Source organism: Pelecanus crispus, chromosome 7 (genome assembly GCF_030463565.1).
Source record: "Pelecanus crispus isolate bPelCri1 chromosome 7, bPelCri1.pri, whole genome shotgun sequence".
Taxonomy (NCBI): Eukaryota; Metazoa; Chordata; class Aves; order Pelecaniformes; family Pelecanidae; genus Pelecanus; species Pelecanus crispus.
Window position 1 is genome coordinate 17,345,215 of NC_134649.1, and position 18,294 is coordinate 17,363,508.

Consider the following 18,294-nt stretch of genomic DNA (forward strand, 5'->3'; position numbering starts at 1 on the left):
TTTACAAGCAATATGCTGTCATAAACAGCTGAATAAGCAGAGGTGTTTATTTTTTCCCTCAGCCTTATTTACACATTTGAAAGACCTCTCAGGTAAAGGCTAGAGAATGTGCAGATAATGCCAAAACTTTCATCTGCACTGCACAGCACATTCTATTTGCTTTTAGCAAGTCCCAAGACTGAGTACAGTAATTGCAGAAATGAAAAATCACCACCTAAATTCAGCCCTAAGGCTGGAGCCATTCTTGAGTAGTAGAAAAGGAGTGATATGAATAGATCTGCGAGATGAAACGTAGACTAAAAAAAGATGAGTATGTTGTAATAACTGATCAAAACCTGAAGAACATCAATAGCTAAGATCTCCTTCTTACAGGTACTCAGCTACTACACTCGTACTGCTGCCAGATACCAAGAGTAACGGACTAGTATAAAGCACAGAGGCCTGCATCCTTTGGTGGTTGTTTCAGAGACTGGTGACATAGCCAGACTAGGTCTGGACAAAGTACTTTGGTAAGGTAGTTGTTAAGCAATAGTGCAGAGACAAGACATTAGGCAAGATACCAGTTCACTGAAATAACTGCCCTACAGGAAAGAGACGCTTTTTCTATACCAGCAAAGGCTCTTCACCTTTCTGGTAAGTCTGTCTCACTGACAGCTGCTGTTGTTAAAGGGCTACACACTAGTGGCACTCTGGTAGGTAATGTATTTTAAAATCCATACAAAATTCGAAAAGTGTAATGTAAAAAGTTTATGAATTCAATATAAAGGCACTTTTTGGCAGTCAAGTGTATATATATTTGCTGCCTGAGGACAGGAAGTTAGTTAAAAGTACAACTGAGAGAGCTTAACAGTGACTCTAATTTATTATGAATGGACTGAAGTAATTAAAAATATACATGAGAGTGCTAAGAAACTGATGATAAATGGGTCTTCAAGGGTCTGGTTCTTTGTGAAGTAATTTTTCTCATGTGCATGTTTCACTGATCTAGTTGTCTAATTTAAGGCAGTCCAAAATACCAAGTAAGAGTAAGCACTCAGAAAATAATGTAGCAGCTGTATCAATACTGGTGAAATATCTCCAGTAATTGCCTGTGATTGATTTAGTTTTCATTAATTTTGCAATACTAAGTTCTTTAAATAATTAACTGATGAGCAGGTGCAAAGAAGAGTATCATTAAAAATTAATGCTTTAAAAAGATCACGGTTTTACAACAAACATTTTAAACAAGATAACTGCACAATAACTGTAACTGAAAGGGTGTGAGATTTAACCATAGTCTTGATGTACTCAGCAATACAAAAAACCACCTCTAAGAAGCTAAAACCTGCTGTAGTCAAAACAGTAACACTGTTCAAGCTCCATCCGAAGACTGACATTGCCGCTTTGAGTAGAAGAGTATTTGTTATCTACGTCCTAGAAACCCTGACTGTCTGTTTGCCACACGTGTACAGGATGCACAACAGGCTGTTTTGTAATAGGTGTAGACACAGAGCCGGGCCTGAACCACCACATTGCAATTGTAGTATTTATCTTTGCAGTTCTCATCTGTGGAGAAAAAAAGACGAGAGAAGAAACTGAAGAAAACAGTATTGGAGCAACAAATAACCTTTGTTATATATATATAACTCTTTTTACCATGTAAAATCCCTTGGACCTGTATTTAAACGTTCATTGTCAGGTTAAAATAGGCTACCCATGCAAATAAGTTAGATTATTCAAGATTTTCTACATTTAATATAAAGATACATAAAACCATGGAAGAAATGTACCTATCCCTATTTATACTGTTGTGGGGTTTAGGGGGGGGGGGGTGTTGCTTTTTTTTTTTTTAAACACAAAATTTGTCTTCAATAAGGATAATAGGAAAGTCTCTAGTATTCTTCACCTAGGTACCTGTCCACTTCAGTTTTAGATTCACAGGTACTAATCTCTTGTGGCAGTATACAGATGGCACCAGAATCTGCAAATGTTATTTTCAAGTACTGACGAAATCTAAATACTGGAAAATAGTAAACCACCTCCCTCCTTATAAATATTACAAATAGTTTAAAATAACTAGATTAAAAAAGACAAAAGTTGGTGTTCTTAACATTCGCCATTTTTCTAAGCTGTTAGGTTGTGCTCTGTCCACATTTTGAAGTTTTCCTTTACAACCAACAGGGTTAGAAATACTTTTTAAGTGACAACTAAGATTTTCATATGATCATGTATGTGATCACAGAAACTGAGGTGTTAAGAAAAAGACTGAATGACAAAACACTAATAACTTGTAAAAATGAGCAATTCTGTACAAATGTTTTAAATAAAGAAATAACAACACAGATACAATAAACAGTTTTTAATAATATTGGTATACCAGGTTTTTTACATAGTTAAATTATGTTGAAGAGTAATTCTCAACTGAAAACTGTTGTAGAACGTAAGAGTTAGAACTGTTTCTAAATACTTGCATCTTCCTTTCCCTAATCATTATTATTAAAATCAAATCTGTATGAGATGAATGACTAATTCCAATGCCAAATTATGTGTATGTGTGTATTTATTATATATACAAGAAAATTGCATAATTGCCCTTAATGTCTTAGTTTAATGTTATTGGTTCTATAAGAACCTGTTACCAAATACAGTATATCATATGTGATCCTTTTTTTGTTTTAAAGACTCTGCCAAGAGAAACCTTTGAGAATGCAAGGAGGCTGCATAAAAACACTCTATATGTACCATTTTCACAGAAGCAGATTTCTCACATTCTCAGCAACTTTAAAAGTAAGCCAGTTTCTTACATGTTACAAGGAAAATGTTTTTAATCAGAAATGAAAACCTACTTTTACACCATAGAAAAGAGCTGTATTTTGTGTGAAAATAAACCCCTGAACTTGATAAAGAAAATACACTCTAAACCCTCTGCAAGATTATTAAATATTTTCTCCACTAGATGGAGTTTCATAGTTAAAACAGAAGCTTCCTCTTCCTTACCTATTTCAGGGGTACAGTCTTGGGTGTTACAGGGTTCTTTTTCTCCAGGTTTAAGCTGTGGATCACACTGAGTACTGGCTGTCATGTCATCAGATAGACATCGTACCTCTCGAACCCGAAATCCTCCTTCACAGGATTTGGAACACTGAAACACAAAAGCTGAAGTTCATGAAGACCATATGAGATGTGCAAATACAGAAAGAAAAAAATGGGAACCTTGAAGCCAGACCCAGGTATCACTGTAGCCTTTTATCAACTTCACCACTTCTGTTGTTTTGTGTTTTCTAACTATAAAGTCCTTAACATACAGGTGTAATTTCATTAAAGGTTCAAAAATATTTTTGACCACAGGGGCAACAACTGGACAAGTAAACGTGGTAGACACTGTGCAACTGAAAGCATGCCAGAATACTTCCCTTTCTAAATTTATTAGTTATCTTCTTGCTTCTCTAATTAGTCTTGTTCTTCTCTGCTTATTTATACATATCTCCCAAATCCACTCTTTCCACAGTGTTCATGTTTCTCACTTTAAGAACTTGCTGCACTGAACTTTACTACTTGACTGTGCTGCCCTCCACTGCCCTTTTACCTCCATTTATACAAATCAGGAATAATTTTAACTGCCTTTTTTCTAGCACTCAATTATTTTTCACTTCTTGCAGCACAACAATTTTATTAAGCATTATAGGTTTCTTTGAATTTCTAAAGAAAATATTTCTGTGCTCCTTCAAAGTCTGTTATGAAGCCAGAGACTTTTGTACTTGCTTGTCATGGTATTTTTAAAGCCAATTATTACACATTTCTGCCCATACTGAAGCAAATCCCCTGTTGACTTCAAGAAATTTGCCTGAGTGAGGTCTTTGAGATTTGGCTCATTGTCCAGTTCGACCTAAATGCTCACAAACTTAATTAAACTTGGGTCATTTATAAAGATTAAAACCTTAATAGCCCCAAACTAGTAAGAATGTTTTCTTTCTGACTTTTTTGGCATAATTATTTCTTTTCCTAACACTGCAAAAACAACTTATCACTATCATAAAATCAGATATTGTAGCAAACTAACTAAAATAGTCTCAACAATATATTCTTAAATTGCTCTTTCATCTTTAAGTACAACCTTTCCCCATTTTAGAAAAGACATAGCCCTGTGGCGACAGTAATAGGACACTTGCAGTTTTTCATATAATTACTCTTGTTACATGCCTGTATAGAATATTGTAATTATCCCACATCCAACAATAAGAACTTCAGTTCAGGTCTGTAGAGATTTTAAGCACTTAAAACGGAACCAAGACAGAATTTAGATGTTACATACAACACACTATACACAAAACCCAGCATTCTGCCTTAGCCAGCCATTTAATCTCCATGACTGAGAAGCCACGCCATTTGTCCCAGGTCATATAAAAAGTCTGCTGAAGATATGAACTGGACAGTTTCAAAACCTAGTACAGGGGGGTTTGAACCAGCTATTCTGCTCACAGCTAACCCCATAATCCTTCCTTGTTCACATTTGAAAATGGGTTTGCTAAGGGGAAGTTATTTAATCTAAACAAACAGCTCAGTAAAGAATCCAAAGAATTTCCAGCAACACCAAGGAACATACTTCGATCTACATGGCTTTATTGTGAGTTTAACTTGGACGTTGTTTTCAAATAAACACCTATACCTGCAATTAAGGAAGAAAAATCAAGATTCCTTTCAGCTGATATATTTTGTTATAACCATTCTACCTTTATTTTTCTGCTTTTTAGTGCTGCCAGTAGGCCAGTCAAGTAATTGAGCATTTAGTAAAAGGGAAAACCAAAAATAATTTCTCTCTCTCATGTCATGTGGATGAGGTATTTCCAAAGGTTCCTGACTAAGGAAACTCAAACTGAAGGCAGCGGAGGTGCTTCCACATTTCAAAGCCGTCATTCCGAATTCGATTTAAGGCTCAAGGAAGGGTGTAAGTTACTACATTAGATATGATGTCATCTTTTTATTCTACGATGACAATGGACTTTCGGATTTTCATTTAGGAGAAAAATGTTGATTTTTTGTAAAAATCCAATAAGCTTTGTCAGGTGTAGGAAATGATGGAAAGATAGATGAAATCAAAGCATTTTGTGGTGCTGGTGAATGTAGCTGGTCCACTTTCAGGGGAAACTGAAGATACATGAAGCTCTACAGTAGGTTTTCTCTCAGTAAAGTTCCAAGTATTAGTGAAATATATGGTAAAACTGACTTTAAAAACTGAATACATCCCCCATTCTTTATTAAATGCTCCTTAATTTTAATGAAACTAGAGGTCTGAAAAGAACTTCTTAGTGCACTACATAATCTCATTAAGGGGCAAACCAGCTTTATAAAACAGGAAGATTCTTGGAAGAAGAGATCAGTGATGAAGAGACAACTATGCAGTGTATCCTTTTGGTCAAGATACTTCCTAACTTTCCTAAGCTCCACTGGGTACTAAAGAGTATGCTTTCTTTTTAATATCATTCTTGTGCAAGATTAAGTCAATTTCATGATCAATGGTTTTATCCAAATGGTGTTTCCTTTCACATACACAGCAAAAGATGTATCAAACAAAACTAGATAGAGAAAAGCATGATAGACTTACTGTGCTCCATTCTGTATGAAACCACTTAGATCCACAGGGCTTGAGGTAGCAGGATTGCTGGCTGGGAGGTTTTTCCAAATATGAACATTCATAGGGGTTCAAAACATCAAAATTACCTTCAGTTTTCCTAACACAAATGACTTCTCTCTGTTGAGTTCCACTGCCACATTCAGTAGAGCACTGTATCAGAGAACAAAAAAAAGTGGTGGAATTTGTTATTCTACTTATGTCCTTCAACTTGTTTCCAAAGTAGCATGTTTCTCCATGTTATTTGTTTCTGAAATAAAACAACACATACACTTGCATTTTAAATTAATATTCAAATGGGAAAATCTGTAAAGGAATAAGAAAGGGAATAAGAAATTATTCCCTATTCCTCGACACACACCTAGACACTAACATCCAAAAGCCATTTCCTTACTTTTATATGTTCTTTCCTCAGCAAGAGGAACTTAACTGTATCTTTCCTTCCATCACTGGCATATGTATGACTTGAAGAGAAAGGAAAAGGGTAAAGTATTCCTTAAGTTCCTGTGGTAGGGTTTTTATCTCTTGGAACCAGAATAGTAATAAACTTGGGTTATTGTTATTATTTGTATGTAGTACCAACATAGTAGCCAGCAGTCCCAGTTAGGAACCAGAACACGAAAGTGCTGAAGGATATAGTAATGACTTAATTCATCAAGTGACTACTGACTGTAAGTGTTGGTATTACATATTTAATTTTTAATCTTCAAAATGGTTACAGTGGTTAAGACTGTACTTCTGTGAATGTTTATTCCACATGGTACCACAGACTCAAAACGTATTCCTAATTATTTTTATGAAGAAGACGACATATGACTGTAAGTGTGCTTTTGGAGAAATCTAAAAATGAAGTTTTACCTGTAGCTACAAATAGAAACTGGTATTTATTTTTCTAATAAAAAGAGAAGCATAACTTATTTTCTCCATAAACACTGTTACTGCTTCTTACTGACGCAGGATTGTATGCACTACACTGAAACTTTGAGGGTTATAAGGTTAGAGCACAGTTTTGCAGCTTTACAAATCCCCACATTCTGTGTGGTTTTCAGAAAATGCCTTGATCTGCGAGGGTGTTCTTTTCATGTTTGCAAGTATTTATTTGATGCAGTGTTGGTTCCAGTTCTGAAAAGCAAATTTGACTCACATGGACTCTTACTGCCCATTTAGAGGTTAAATACACACATGATACTGTTCCTGGCACTTGTAAAAAGGTTTTTAGAAGATGATTCCAGCAACATACTGGTTGCTACATTGTGTAAAGGACTATGACTTTCAAAGGCTTTTTCTAGCCTAAACTGATGAAATGTTATTAAAAGTTGGGATTTTGTTTATATTTTGGGTGGAATTTATGATCCCTTTACCAGATACCCACAAAACCTTGAGCTGAACAAAGAACCTTGAGATGAATGCACCCAAACAAACTCTACAGCAAATAACGTAACTGCACTTTCTTTAACACTGAACATCTCTGTCACTGCTCTCTTTTAATAGTTGCTCCAAAAGACAGTATCTTAACATTCAGCCTTAGCTCTAGTGGAGCATAATACGGAAGACCATCCGCCAGTGCTCCCTCCTGCTCTGGTCTACTGACTGTCTGCTTTCATTTGGGTATTCAGAAGTCAGCATTTGGCCAGTAGACTAGATGTTGTCAGACACTTCTTTCAGATAACATACAGCAAAGATTTTGTACCCTTGGTATGCATCAAACAATTCAATCTCATGCAAATAAAGAAGGTGAATTAGTTTAAAAGAATGTGAAATCGTAAAGGACGGAAACTTCTTAATCATAACAGAATGGGGACAGGTAGGATGACCTTACTGAATGCTTCTCTCTGTGGTAGCAAGAATGGATACAAAGCTCCTATCCACCTGCATGGAGTGGTGTTAAGTAACAAGGCCCAGATTTTATCTGTTATTAGAACCGCAGCTAAGTATGTTTTAAATCTGACTTTGTTATTACTCTGTTACACTACAAATAATTACCACTTACACTTGAAAGCATTAGCATAGTAGCAGCCCTGTAATCTCCATCTCAGCTGTACCAGTTTAATTTCCAACTCCTTATCAACTGGAAGGATCTTGAAATCTGAAATGCAGTGAGTTAACAGCACAGCCAAGAGACTTTTCCCTAACAACTCAATGAAGTGCGGGTACCAGCAGGCGGAAAGGCTCTCTAGGCTGTATGAGACCCTACACAAAAGGACATAAATGTCTGGGCACCAGCTGACAGCTTCTGAAATGCCTTTGCTCTTGACAGCCAAAATGTTTACTTAGAATGAGAAGGACTATTGAGATGTGGATCAGGAGAAGAATTTACCTTGAGGAAGAAGCATCAGGATACAGGCCTGTATAACCAATATAACCAAAATAACCAAATTTTGTGCCTTTCACCTATTATCACGAATTTCAGCACAAGAATACTGAAGCTAACCTTTGGGTTTAGCCATTGTTTTTTGTCTTATTTATTTTTTGGAAAAAAGAGAGAGAGAGAGAGAGAGAGAGATCCCTGCAGGTATGCATGATCACAAAGGCTCTAGTTTAAAAGGTGCAAATCTGTTGCTTAAGCGTTCACCTGAATATGCTAAGCAGCCTTCTGTTATCTTTCATTTTATAAATATATTGGGTCAGTAGATGAGAAATAAAAGTGAAGCTACAGAGGAAGATAAGAAAATCTTATTTTCATCAAAGTAAAAAAAGAGTAGGTGCTGAAAAGTATTGAACATCAACTCAGCAAAATACAGAAAAAAAAAATCTGAATATTCCACAGAGATGTAGAAGTACCTTAAGGCACACATCTTCATCGCATAAAAATACATTTTTTAAATTAAAATACCAGCCGAAAACAAATACCTGTGTTAGGTATAGAACCCACCTGTGTCCAGCCCCCAGCAAACCACTCCACTTTACCAGCACAGGGTCCATTATTACAAGGAGTCGTTTCAGAGGGTCTGTTATTGCCACAGCCTTCCAGAGGCAAACTGCTGACGTGGTTCGTCATACAAACCACTGAACGTGTACGGACTCCATCACCACATTCTGCAGAACACTGGGGAGCAAAATACAGAACATGTTCACTAGTCTGTCCTCCAAACTGTGCAATGAAATGGGGAGAAGCAACAATCACAAAAAGTAAATGAATTTAGGCAAGTTGATTATTATTACTTGTAATTCAGCTGTAGCAAATCATCTTACAGTTTCCTACTTTTGAATACACTACAAGTAGTACCTGTCCTTTACAATCACAAATGAAAGAAACTGAAGGATTAGGGAAGAAAGAAATCTAATTTTTGTAGCTTTTTATTAGCTTGCTTTCTTTTCCTTCCTTCTTCCTGTCTGTAAATTCTTTCAGTTTTCATTTTATTCAGCTTTTGGCATACCAATTAATAGATCTGAGAAGGGATAATTTCAATAAGCAGCTTTTCAGTCAGCAGTCGTCTTTCAGCCTTTGAATTGTTCTACGAGTTTCTGCTCCGACCATTCAAGCTGTCAGCCAGGTGAACTCCCACACTGGTTAAAAGGACTAAGCTAGGAAGACGCTGAGGGCTGTGGCATTGGTAGCAAAATGACTGCATAGTGCATCCTAGAACTCTTCCATATAACGAGTTGACAGAGTATGAGAGCACAATAAAGTAGAAAAATATAGATTTTTTTGATAGGTTGGTTTCAAAAGGTCCAGGTAAATCCTCAGCAAATAACTGTATCTACTACTAATTATTGCCCAACCTGTTTGAACTGTAAGTTGTTAATTAGTTTTAGCAGAAGAAGTAGAAGTTTATGTAAAGTCCATGTTGCTTTCTAATGATATGACTTCCCAGTAACTAACCTTCACCATTCTCAACTTTTCACTGCTAATTTCAGAAAACTCTTAATAAATAGTGATTTGCAGATTCTTATGTCACATATTTGGAGATAGTATCCATGTCATCCATAAATCACGCAGGATAAATTCCATTTACACCCTTACAGTTTCGTCATTCATCTGCTTCAGCAGGAAAGTCTCTGATATTCCACTGCTCTGGGCAGCATTGAACTATTGACACTGAAAAAACCAGAAACATGCCACGGAAACAATCGATTCTTGTTAGACTGGTTTTTTGTTGCTTAATTCTTTCTTAATTTTCCCTTTCTTTCTTTTTCTTTTAAAATGCATTTGGCATTTCTTTTCTAGACCATTAAAATAAAGAAAAACCCATGTGCAGCTCACTGAAAAATACGTATATAATCGAATTTAAACAATTACAATTATATTACACATGCAAAGAAAACCACAAATAAGTATGTAGTATATGGGAGAAAAAGATACATTAGATTGACATTTCAGATTTTATTTTTAATATACAATGTAATTAGTTAGGACAAACTGTGTATTACTTCCACAATGAACAGTACGTTCCTTGTGAATGAATGTAACTCTGTATTTGAACTTTTTTTTTAATTTTATTGAATAAAAGTAAGAATGATTCAAAGAACCGGTAATGAGACACAGAGCTGACCACTACCTTGATTTGGCTCCCATCAGTAATAATGTAAGGGTTCGCATCCAGTAGTTTAACTACAGAAGAGCAGATGCCATGATAGCACCACTATTAACAATGGGATTAACCAATACAGTCATTCACCTTCTCAAGAGAGGGACCAGTGACTGAATGTACAATTGGTTGCAAACTACTCTTTACTCACTTGCACTGAAGAATACTGGTTATTTGTGTGAAACATGTAGTCATGTTATATTTATTCCACAGATACAGTACAGAAAAACATTTTTCCTATCAGCAAGTTGGTTTCTTTCACAAGATGTTCAAATACAAGGGCAAAGCTTTACTGAAACGGAATCCCTAGAAAACTAAAAAACTGATTCAACTTTTTACAAGTCAGTTTTTTAACAAACAAAATACAATTTTGGAATAACTAGAAATTCAGAATTTAAAGAGATGCTTGTGTACTCCACAGGAATAGGAAAAAATTGCTCATAGTTTGGAATGGTTTATTCCTCCATCTGCAAGACTGAATAATGAAGCTTCTCTTAAATGATGCCTATAACATAATGAACTGTTTTCTGTTGGTCGTGCACAACAAAATTTTCCACTTCCACATAGATATGTAAAATATACGTACTTCCTCAGCAAACCAGATTTGATGGCTAAGGAGGTCTTTTCAAAGTAAACTGGCAAAATCTTGAAAATACAAGAATGATGTAAATTGTGCTAGTAGTGAGCATTTTCCTGTGTATGTAAACTAAAACTAAACTGAACTAAACCCATTTCAAACAGTCTGCTCCTAGGTAAACTGACTGTTTAACTGAGCCCCATAAAATGGCTACCTTTCAAACCCACTGTACAGAACTAAATTTTGTGGCTGTTCGTATTTTATCCTCGGCAAGTATGTTCAATTACATTATGCATAGAGAACTATGCACATACTCTGCAAATACTTTTCTTATTTCTAAGTAATTTTCATTTGACAATCTAATTTGCTTTTCTGCTTTGCAAACCAGAGCTGGGAACAAGTTTAGTCTATAAAGTCATCCAGAAAATCTCCACAGTCTTATGTTTTAAATGATTATGCACGAACTAGGCTTACATATCAAATAACAAAGGAAATACCAAATGGGAAGGTATAGGGTTGTCCCACCCTCTGCTGCAAGATTTTACTACAGATTAACTACCCTCACAGGACTTACAAAGCAAACTTAAACCTGAACGTTTCTACATTAAGTATTTAGGTTTTCTTTTTTTTTATTCCTTTCAGTAAAAATCTCCCATGTGAAAGCCATGATTTCCAAAGCCCAAGGCAGGGAGTAGGGAGTGTTTGGATAATGAATCCTCTTCCTTTGGTTTTCACAACTGACACACCCACTACTTTCAATTCTGTGCCATTGATTTGTTGCATTAATACAAAGTAACTGCCATAACCTAACACTGTATGACATGAGGAACTTTCACAAGCTGCAACTTCTCTGTTCTGGTTCTATTATTAAAGATATTTTGTTTCACTGTCTTGTTTTAATTGGCAAAAATTCCTCAGAAACCTTAGTTGGTGGAACACCCTCCCTAGTTTTAAGGAGCCTGCCATTTCTCCTCTTCCTGAGGTCCTTCCCTCCCGAGTTCAGTTTCGGAAGCTTTCCATTCCCCTTAAAAACTAAAAATACCCCCTGCCCCCCACACCCCGCCCCCCCCCAATCCAGTGTTCTGATAGTTGTCAGAAAACAACTGTAACAGCAGTCCAGGAAAATAAGGCTAGTTCCTGCAAACTTGGAAAACTCCAAGTGAAAGCCTGAATTTTTGTCACAGCCACAGGGCATAGTAGAGCAAGAAAATCCTTTAACAGTGCCAGTTGCCTTTCACTAACGTGCCAGCCCTACTCATTACCCTCAACCAGGGCAACAGACCACAAGAAAGAGGCAGCAGGAAATCTACCAGAACTCCAGAGTCCTTTCACCCAGGTCTCAGCATCATTGCTAGCCTTAATTACATTTTTAAATAACAACCAACTGAGTTCCAGTAAAACATCCCCATTTGTGCAGGACTTCTGTCTACCACACTTAAATTTCATCATCTTAATTATTCCCCAGAAGATAGTGAAGTTTTTTATGAATCATCCTCCTGACATTACACTACTGCAAAAAATAAAAATGAAGATCTATGTCTGAAATACATTTATGAAACTCCTTAGCATTATTTGACCTACTCTGAGAAAATCCCTTTCAGAAGGGATTTTAGGATTATGTAACCTTTGTTTTCCCAATAATAAACTAAGAACTGTATTTCAGAAGCTCACTTCTGCTACAGTTCCAAGACTAGAGGCAGATTTTCAAAGGACATAAAACTGTTGAGAGCAGTCTTGATTTCTTAAAAAAAAAAAGGGGGGGGGGGGCATAGAATAGAATCATAGAATCGTTTAGGTTGGACAAGACCTTTAAGATCATCCAGTCCAACCATTAACCTACACTACCAAGTCAACTCTAACCCAATCAAGGGTAGACTAGACTAAACCATGTCCTGAAGTGCCACATCTACCCGTTTTTTTGAACACTTCCAGGGATGGTGACTCCACCACCTCTCTGGGCAGCCTGTTCCAATGCTTGACTACCCTTTCCGTAAAGAAATTTTTCCTAATTTCCAACCTAAACCTCCCCTGGCACAGCTTAAGCCCATTTCCTCTCATCCTATCACTAACTACTTGGGAGAAGAGACCAACACCCACCTCACTACAACCTCCTTATAAAATATCCTTATGTATTAATATAACTATATTAAAATATGTATTGATATAAAATATCCTTATGTATTGCCAAAACACTTTCTGATATCTGGATTTAAAGTATTTCCCTTTAGAGTGCATCTATGCATACCGTAAGTGCTGGATCAGAAGTCACGCTGTCCCTGTATTGAGTCTAGCAGATCTATGATATCCTTCCAAGGTAACAAAAGTTTTGAAATATGGTCTTAGAATTTTTTGACACTTCAGCTGGATCATGATTGCTTCTACATATACACTGCTCCTTTAGATGTAGTTGGTAACACTGTTGGTACTTACATATTACTAATGGTCTCTGAAGTAAGTAGCATTAGGGAACAGACTTCTTCACTACTCTGGCTCATATAATAAATATCACTTGCCTGGAGAGCTGTAAGGACTTCTCAGGGCCTGAGTGCACCAATATGCCTCACTGGCCCTGACCAGCCTCACCTGGGGCCTCCACCCACACCCCCGCCCATGGCCCAGGGTCATCATTTAACCTCAGCCCGGGTCCATCAGTCCCTGCCTGAGCTTTATCAGAGATGTGCCTGTCCCCAGCCGCAGCCTGTGCATGGGCCTCATTGAACCCTCACTCTTGGACTCGCTTCCCAGCTTGACCCTGACCCTGCCTCATTACCACGGACCTGCTCCAGGATCACCGGGCTGCGTCCAACCCTGGTTACTGTCACTAGACCTGACTTGTGCAGTGATTTCCCAGCTTGACCTTGGACCTGCCTCTTCACCATGATCCTGCCTGATAATGTGGACTCCTGTTTGCCCCTGCCTGCCACCTGTGAATCTGCCCTGCTGACCTAACTGGGAGACTGTGGGCCCTAGCTGGCAAGGCTCCTCCCTGCCATGCAGACTTTCATATGCTGATTTTCATCTAAAGCAGCTGAATTGTGGCAAAGAAAGATCAGCTCTAGAGATGAAAACAGAAATCCCTGTAGGTCTTGGCCATCCTTCTACCCATGTCTCCTTGAAAACTCTCCTGGCTATATATTTCATTGCAAATCATGAAGTGAGTTACACATTTATGCATAAAGAATGCAGAACTTCTATTTCCATGTGATTCCCACATGAAATCATTGGAAAGGGGTATTTTACCTTGTTTTCATTTTATACTGAAAACAAATAAACAGTGATAATCAAAAATAATGAAATGCCTGCACAAGCTCCATGGTTGTCTCTTTTCCTTTGTTTTTTTTTTTTTTTCAGGATCCAGGAGACTTTACGTGAGCTATCCAGATTTAAATAAAAAACAGTGAAAGAAGAGTGTGAGCTACAATATTCACTGGTGGTTCCACACTGGCTGGTCAACAAACCCACTTGTACCTGTTAGGTAATGCTTTAGGATTGTGAGGAATAAAATATTGTATTTTATGAAGCATAATACAGCTCTCTACTGGAAGATATTACAGAAGCATTGCTCTTACTCCTTTTAATGAAGAGTGAAATCCAGAGCATGTGTTTGATCTGTTTTGATTTTGTTCCCTGATGTGCAGCATTTTTTCTTTCTTACCAAGATTTTATTTTGGCCTCAGAATCTCATTAACATCTAAGAATTGTTTGTATTTTGGCTTCTTTTCTAGGTATGCTCTAAACATAAAATGAGAAACAAATGAACAGAGGAGATGGCAATGAGGACTAAACAAAAATGCATGAGGGGAATGCTCCAGTTAGCTGGAAGGAAACACCGGTGAGTCTCCCATTGCTGTAAATCAGGAGAATGCAGTTTCCCGCTTCTGACCCACAGGAGAAATAAACTTTGCAGCAATTAGAGCTGTCAAAGAATCAGTCATGTGAAATGTTTGCAAGAATCTCATCTGCTCCCATCAATCCAATTTTGTTGCTAAGTTCAGTAAGGTTCACCAGCTTTACTCTACTGATTAATGGATGCAGTTTGGTGAAACTCTGACGTTTTAATGCAGTATGACATCTTAAGAGAATTATGAGACAGGAAGCCATCTTTCTACCAATGCATGCAAAAGTATCACAAAAGTTTGTCCAGACTCTCTATAATCAAAAGGGATTAAAGATCATGTAGAAGACAAAGCCATGAAACTTAAGTTAATTCTCTTATTTATACTCAAGATAGAGCAATAAAGACAGGCACATACAAAGATGAGTCTCACTTTGCTGCTAGAGACTTTTGACCTGTAATCTTTCCCATTGAAATGAGTAAAAATTTCTGCTTCTCTCAAGATTGAGTCTGGGGGATATCAGAATATGGTGTTTAGATCTACTTCAAAGACAAATAATAGGGCATATACTTTTCAGGAAATAAGGGTTTGTTTCTTAAGGATTAATTGCTTTCCTTCCTTCCTTCCTTTACATGTTCTACCAGTGTGCACCTGGTAGCCATACAACTGATAAGCTTTGCAGTTAAAAGTGTGTGTAACATACATACAATGGACTCTGATAGCTGTTTATCAATATAACTCAAATAAAGAACTGTATTGTTTTAGAAACATGGAGTTTTTTTAATTACTTAGGATTAATTATATGTATGAAGAATCGGTCTGTGCAGAAACTGAATCCAAGAAGGTCAACGCCATGGGGTGAAACAGGTGGGCCATAAAATACATAAATACATGTTGTGGGAAAACAAGGTGGGAGCACATGGCAAGAAGGCAGACGAGTTATTCACGGAGTAAAGCTACATACAGCCCCACCCTGGGAAGGAGACGCAACTCCTACACACAACTCTGTATGTACTCTGCAGGTTTTTAAGTGCACATACGTTGTATTGCCGAAGTTACATTTAGGGGAATTTACTGATATAATCTTCCAATTCAGAACCACAGAAACTATTAATGAAAATGAAGGCAACCAGCATGACTTTGCATCAATTAAAACTTTGCAAGGTTTCAGTAAAATAAGAAAACCCCAAATCTTTCCACCAATCCTAAATTAGATCCTGTCCTTTTCTTAGAACTCGTATGTGACTATTCATCTCTTTCTCTCCCTGTGTTAAAGAATACCCTTGTCAAATTCTGCACAAATATGTATCACAGTTATCAAATCCTGAAATTTAACATCTGTTGGCAGCAAAGGCAATTGTAATTTTTATGTTACTGTGCTTTTTCTTGATGTTTTGCTAATTAACCAAGGCTATATTGTAACGCCCCATGCATCACATAAATCCGGACATGGAAGTTTGATACATCCCTTGCTGAAAGAGAAAGTATGTGCCTAACCGATCTCTGACAGGCCTCTGGAAATCTCTACTTGCTGCCTGTGCAACAGTACACATTATGTGTTTGCAAAATGAGTTCAGGAAAGTACAGGCCAGGACTTCTCTATGGCTGTAACCAAGTTTGAACTTAACCATTTCCAAGTTCCAACGTTCTCAGAAGTTATGATAAGTTCTTTTACCTCTTATTTCTAGCCACGGCTGAAATGTCAAAATACAATGGGAAAGACTGTTCTGTGGTATTTCCAGCTGGGACTTGAAGTAGGCATGTAATAAATCTCACAAAGAAGGTCTGTTCTTGTGAGATTTCCACCACAGTTTTGCAGACTCAAGAGGTTTGAACAAGCTTTCTTTAAGCATTTGAACTTTTGGCTGCTTATCTGAACCATTTGTGGCTGCCCATCGCTGATCTGTGCTTATTGCTGAAGTGTGGCTTGGCTTAAAGTACTTTTTAAATAATTGTTTGCGGAAATTACATATACAAACTCCATACACCTGGGAATGGCCATTTCCATTCCATGACAGAATTCTCCTCTTGTCTTTCAATAGAAACACACTCGTCTACGAAGAAAGAGAGACTTCTGATCCTAAAAAACAGCCCTTGAAAGGCACGGTAAGAAAGCTAATAGCCAAAGGCCTGACTTTGCAAAGCTATTGACTACTCTTATATTCCACTGACTTCCACTGGAATCACTGCCACTAAACGTCTCTGAACATCTGAGTTATAAGGTATGTATGAACCTTAGAAGATTCTGCACATTCTAGCCCAAATCTACTTTTTTCCTGAAATAAGCTGTTCCTTCCATTCTCTTTTTGAATCGAACTCCAAACCCACTGCTGGCAGAAGCGATGGTGAATAATGCCAACTACAGTAGCAAGCATTTGGAAGAAATTAATTTGTACACTTATATAAGCTGAGAAGTTAACAAAATCCATTTGTTACTCTCTGACCCTAAAACGTTTGTGGTAAGAAAAAGCTCCAACATTTTCCACATTATCTGCTTCACTTTTATGTCTCACTTAATACATATAAATAAGCATAGTAACATTCTACAGTCATGACCTTCAGCTACAAAAACTACTTTTAATTCTGCAGAGAACAAAATATCAACGTAGAGTAATGAAGGAAACATTAATGCTAGAGTCTTCACTGGAATGTATGTGTTTTATGTGGTGGAACTGCACTAGCTGATAGTAGCTTTTTCAAGAAAGATGTCTTTGAGGGTAGAATGCATTTTTCTCTCTTATTTGTAAAATATCACTTTAATAGCACCATACAAAGAACAGCTCTACAAGCTAAAAAAAAAATAAAAGGCACTGCCATTTCCCCCGCAGCAAAACTTTGCCATTTGCACTAATACTTATACTTCACCTGGTAACTTTCTGTCCATGCTATATAAGAGCATACACTGAGTGAATAACAACTGGGGAAAAAAGTTCAAATGACAGCCAACACAGATTTATTAGTGTATAATTTTTTTGTTTTATAAAATCTATTTGAATTGTCTGGAGGCTGAAAATTTTGCAGGCCTTTAATTGTAGCAAGAGTCTGATTTTAAAAATTATGTGACATACCAGGTACCTGTCCTACTTGTGAAGTTCCTCCTCCTTCTCTGCATCTAAAACATGTGGGAAAATCTTCTAGGTGTCCAAACTTATGCATAAACTATGAGCCAGACACTCCCAGCTTTCAGAGATCCTACCACAAAATGATCTAATGAATCCGTGAACGTATAAATGTAATCTTACAGCTTCAACGATAAATTATATTATTTGCCTGCCAAAACAACCAGTCAAAGAAATGGGGGATGCAATCAGGATTTTACAGTGGGAAAGCTCAACTTGCCTACAGATGAAATTGACAGGCAAGCATCCACAAGAGGGACCAAAACACCAGGCTTTTCTTAGCCCGCGTTTGTAAGCCTTTTAATGAAAGCACATAATGAAAGCATGTATGACTAGTGAACAGCCCTGAGCTCAATCATGAAACAAGGTAAATCACCACTGGTTTTATTGCTTTCATGCAGAGAACCTGACTCATTGGAATAAAAAAAATACATCCATGTTCACAAAGTACAAAAGCCTGAATCAACCTTGCCTGAGTATATGAAGTTGTTCCCCTCTTTCTGCAGCTATAGGATAATTGGTTTATGGCTTGAACTTAAACCCAGACATCAGGTCTCAAACCTCTATCCCTTAAAAAAAACAGTAGGGAAACTTTTAGAGTCTGAATCTTGAGACTCAGGGCTAA

The 18,294-nt window shown here is 37.2% G+C and overlaps 1 protein-coding gene across 1 annotated transcript in view; it reads right to left on the bottom strand.

The window, feature by feature from the left end:
* Nucleotides 1–1,402: 1,402 nt before the first annotated feature.
* The window catches only part of THSD4 (thrombospondin type 1 domain containing 4), a 323,270-nt gene continuing 306,378 nt past the window's right edge, over nt 1,403–18,294 (bottom strand). Inside the window, exons 14-17 of the mRNA XM_075714358.1 lie at nt 8,481–8,654; nt 5,582–5,761; nt 2,977–3,121; nt 1,403–1,545 (exon numbers count right to left, since the gene is read on the bottom strand). Of these exons, the coding sequence (XP_075570473.1) occupies nt 1,403–1,545; nt 2,977–3,121; nt 5,582–5,761; nt 8,481–8,654 (642 nt within the window). The remainder of the gene's footprint in view (nt 1,546–2,976; nt 3,122–5,581; nt 5,762–8,480; nt 8,655–18,294) is intronic.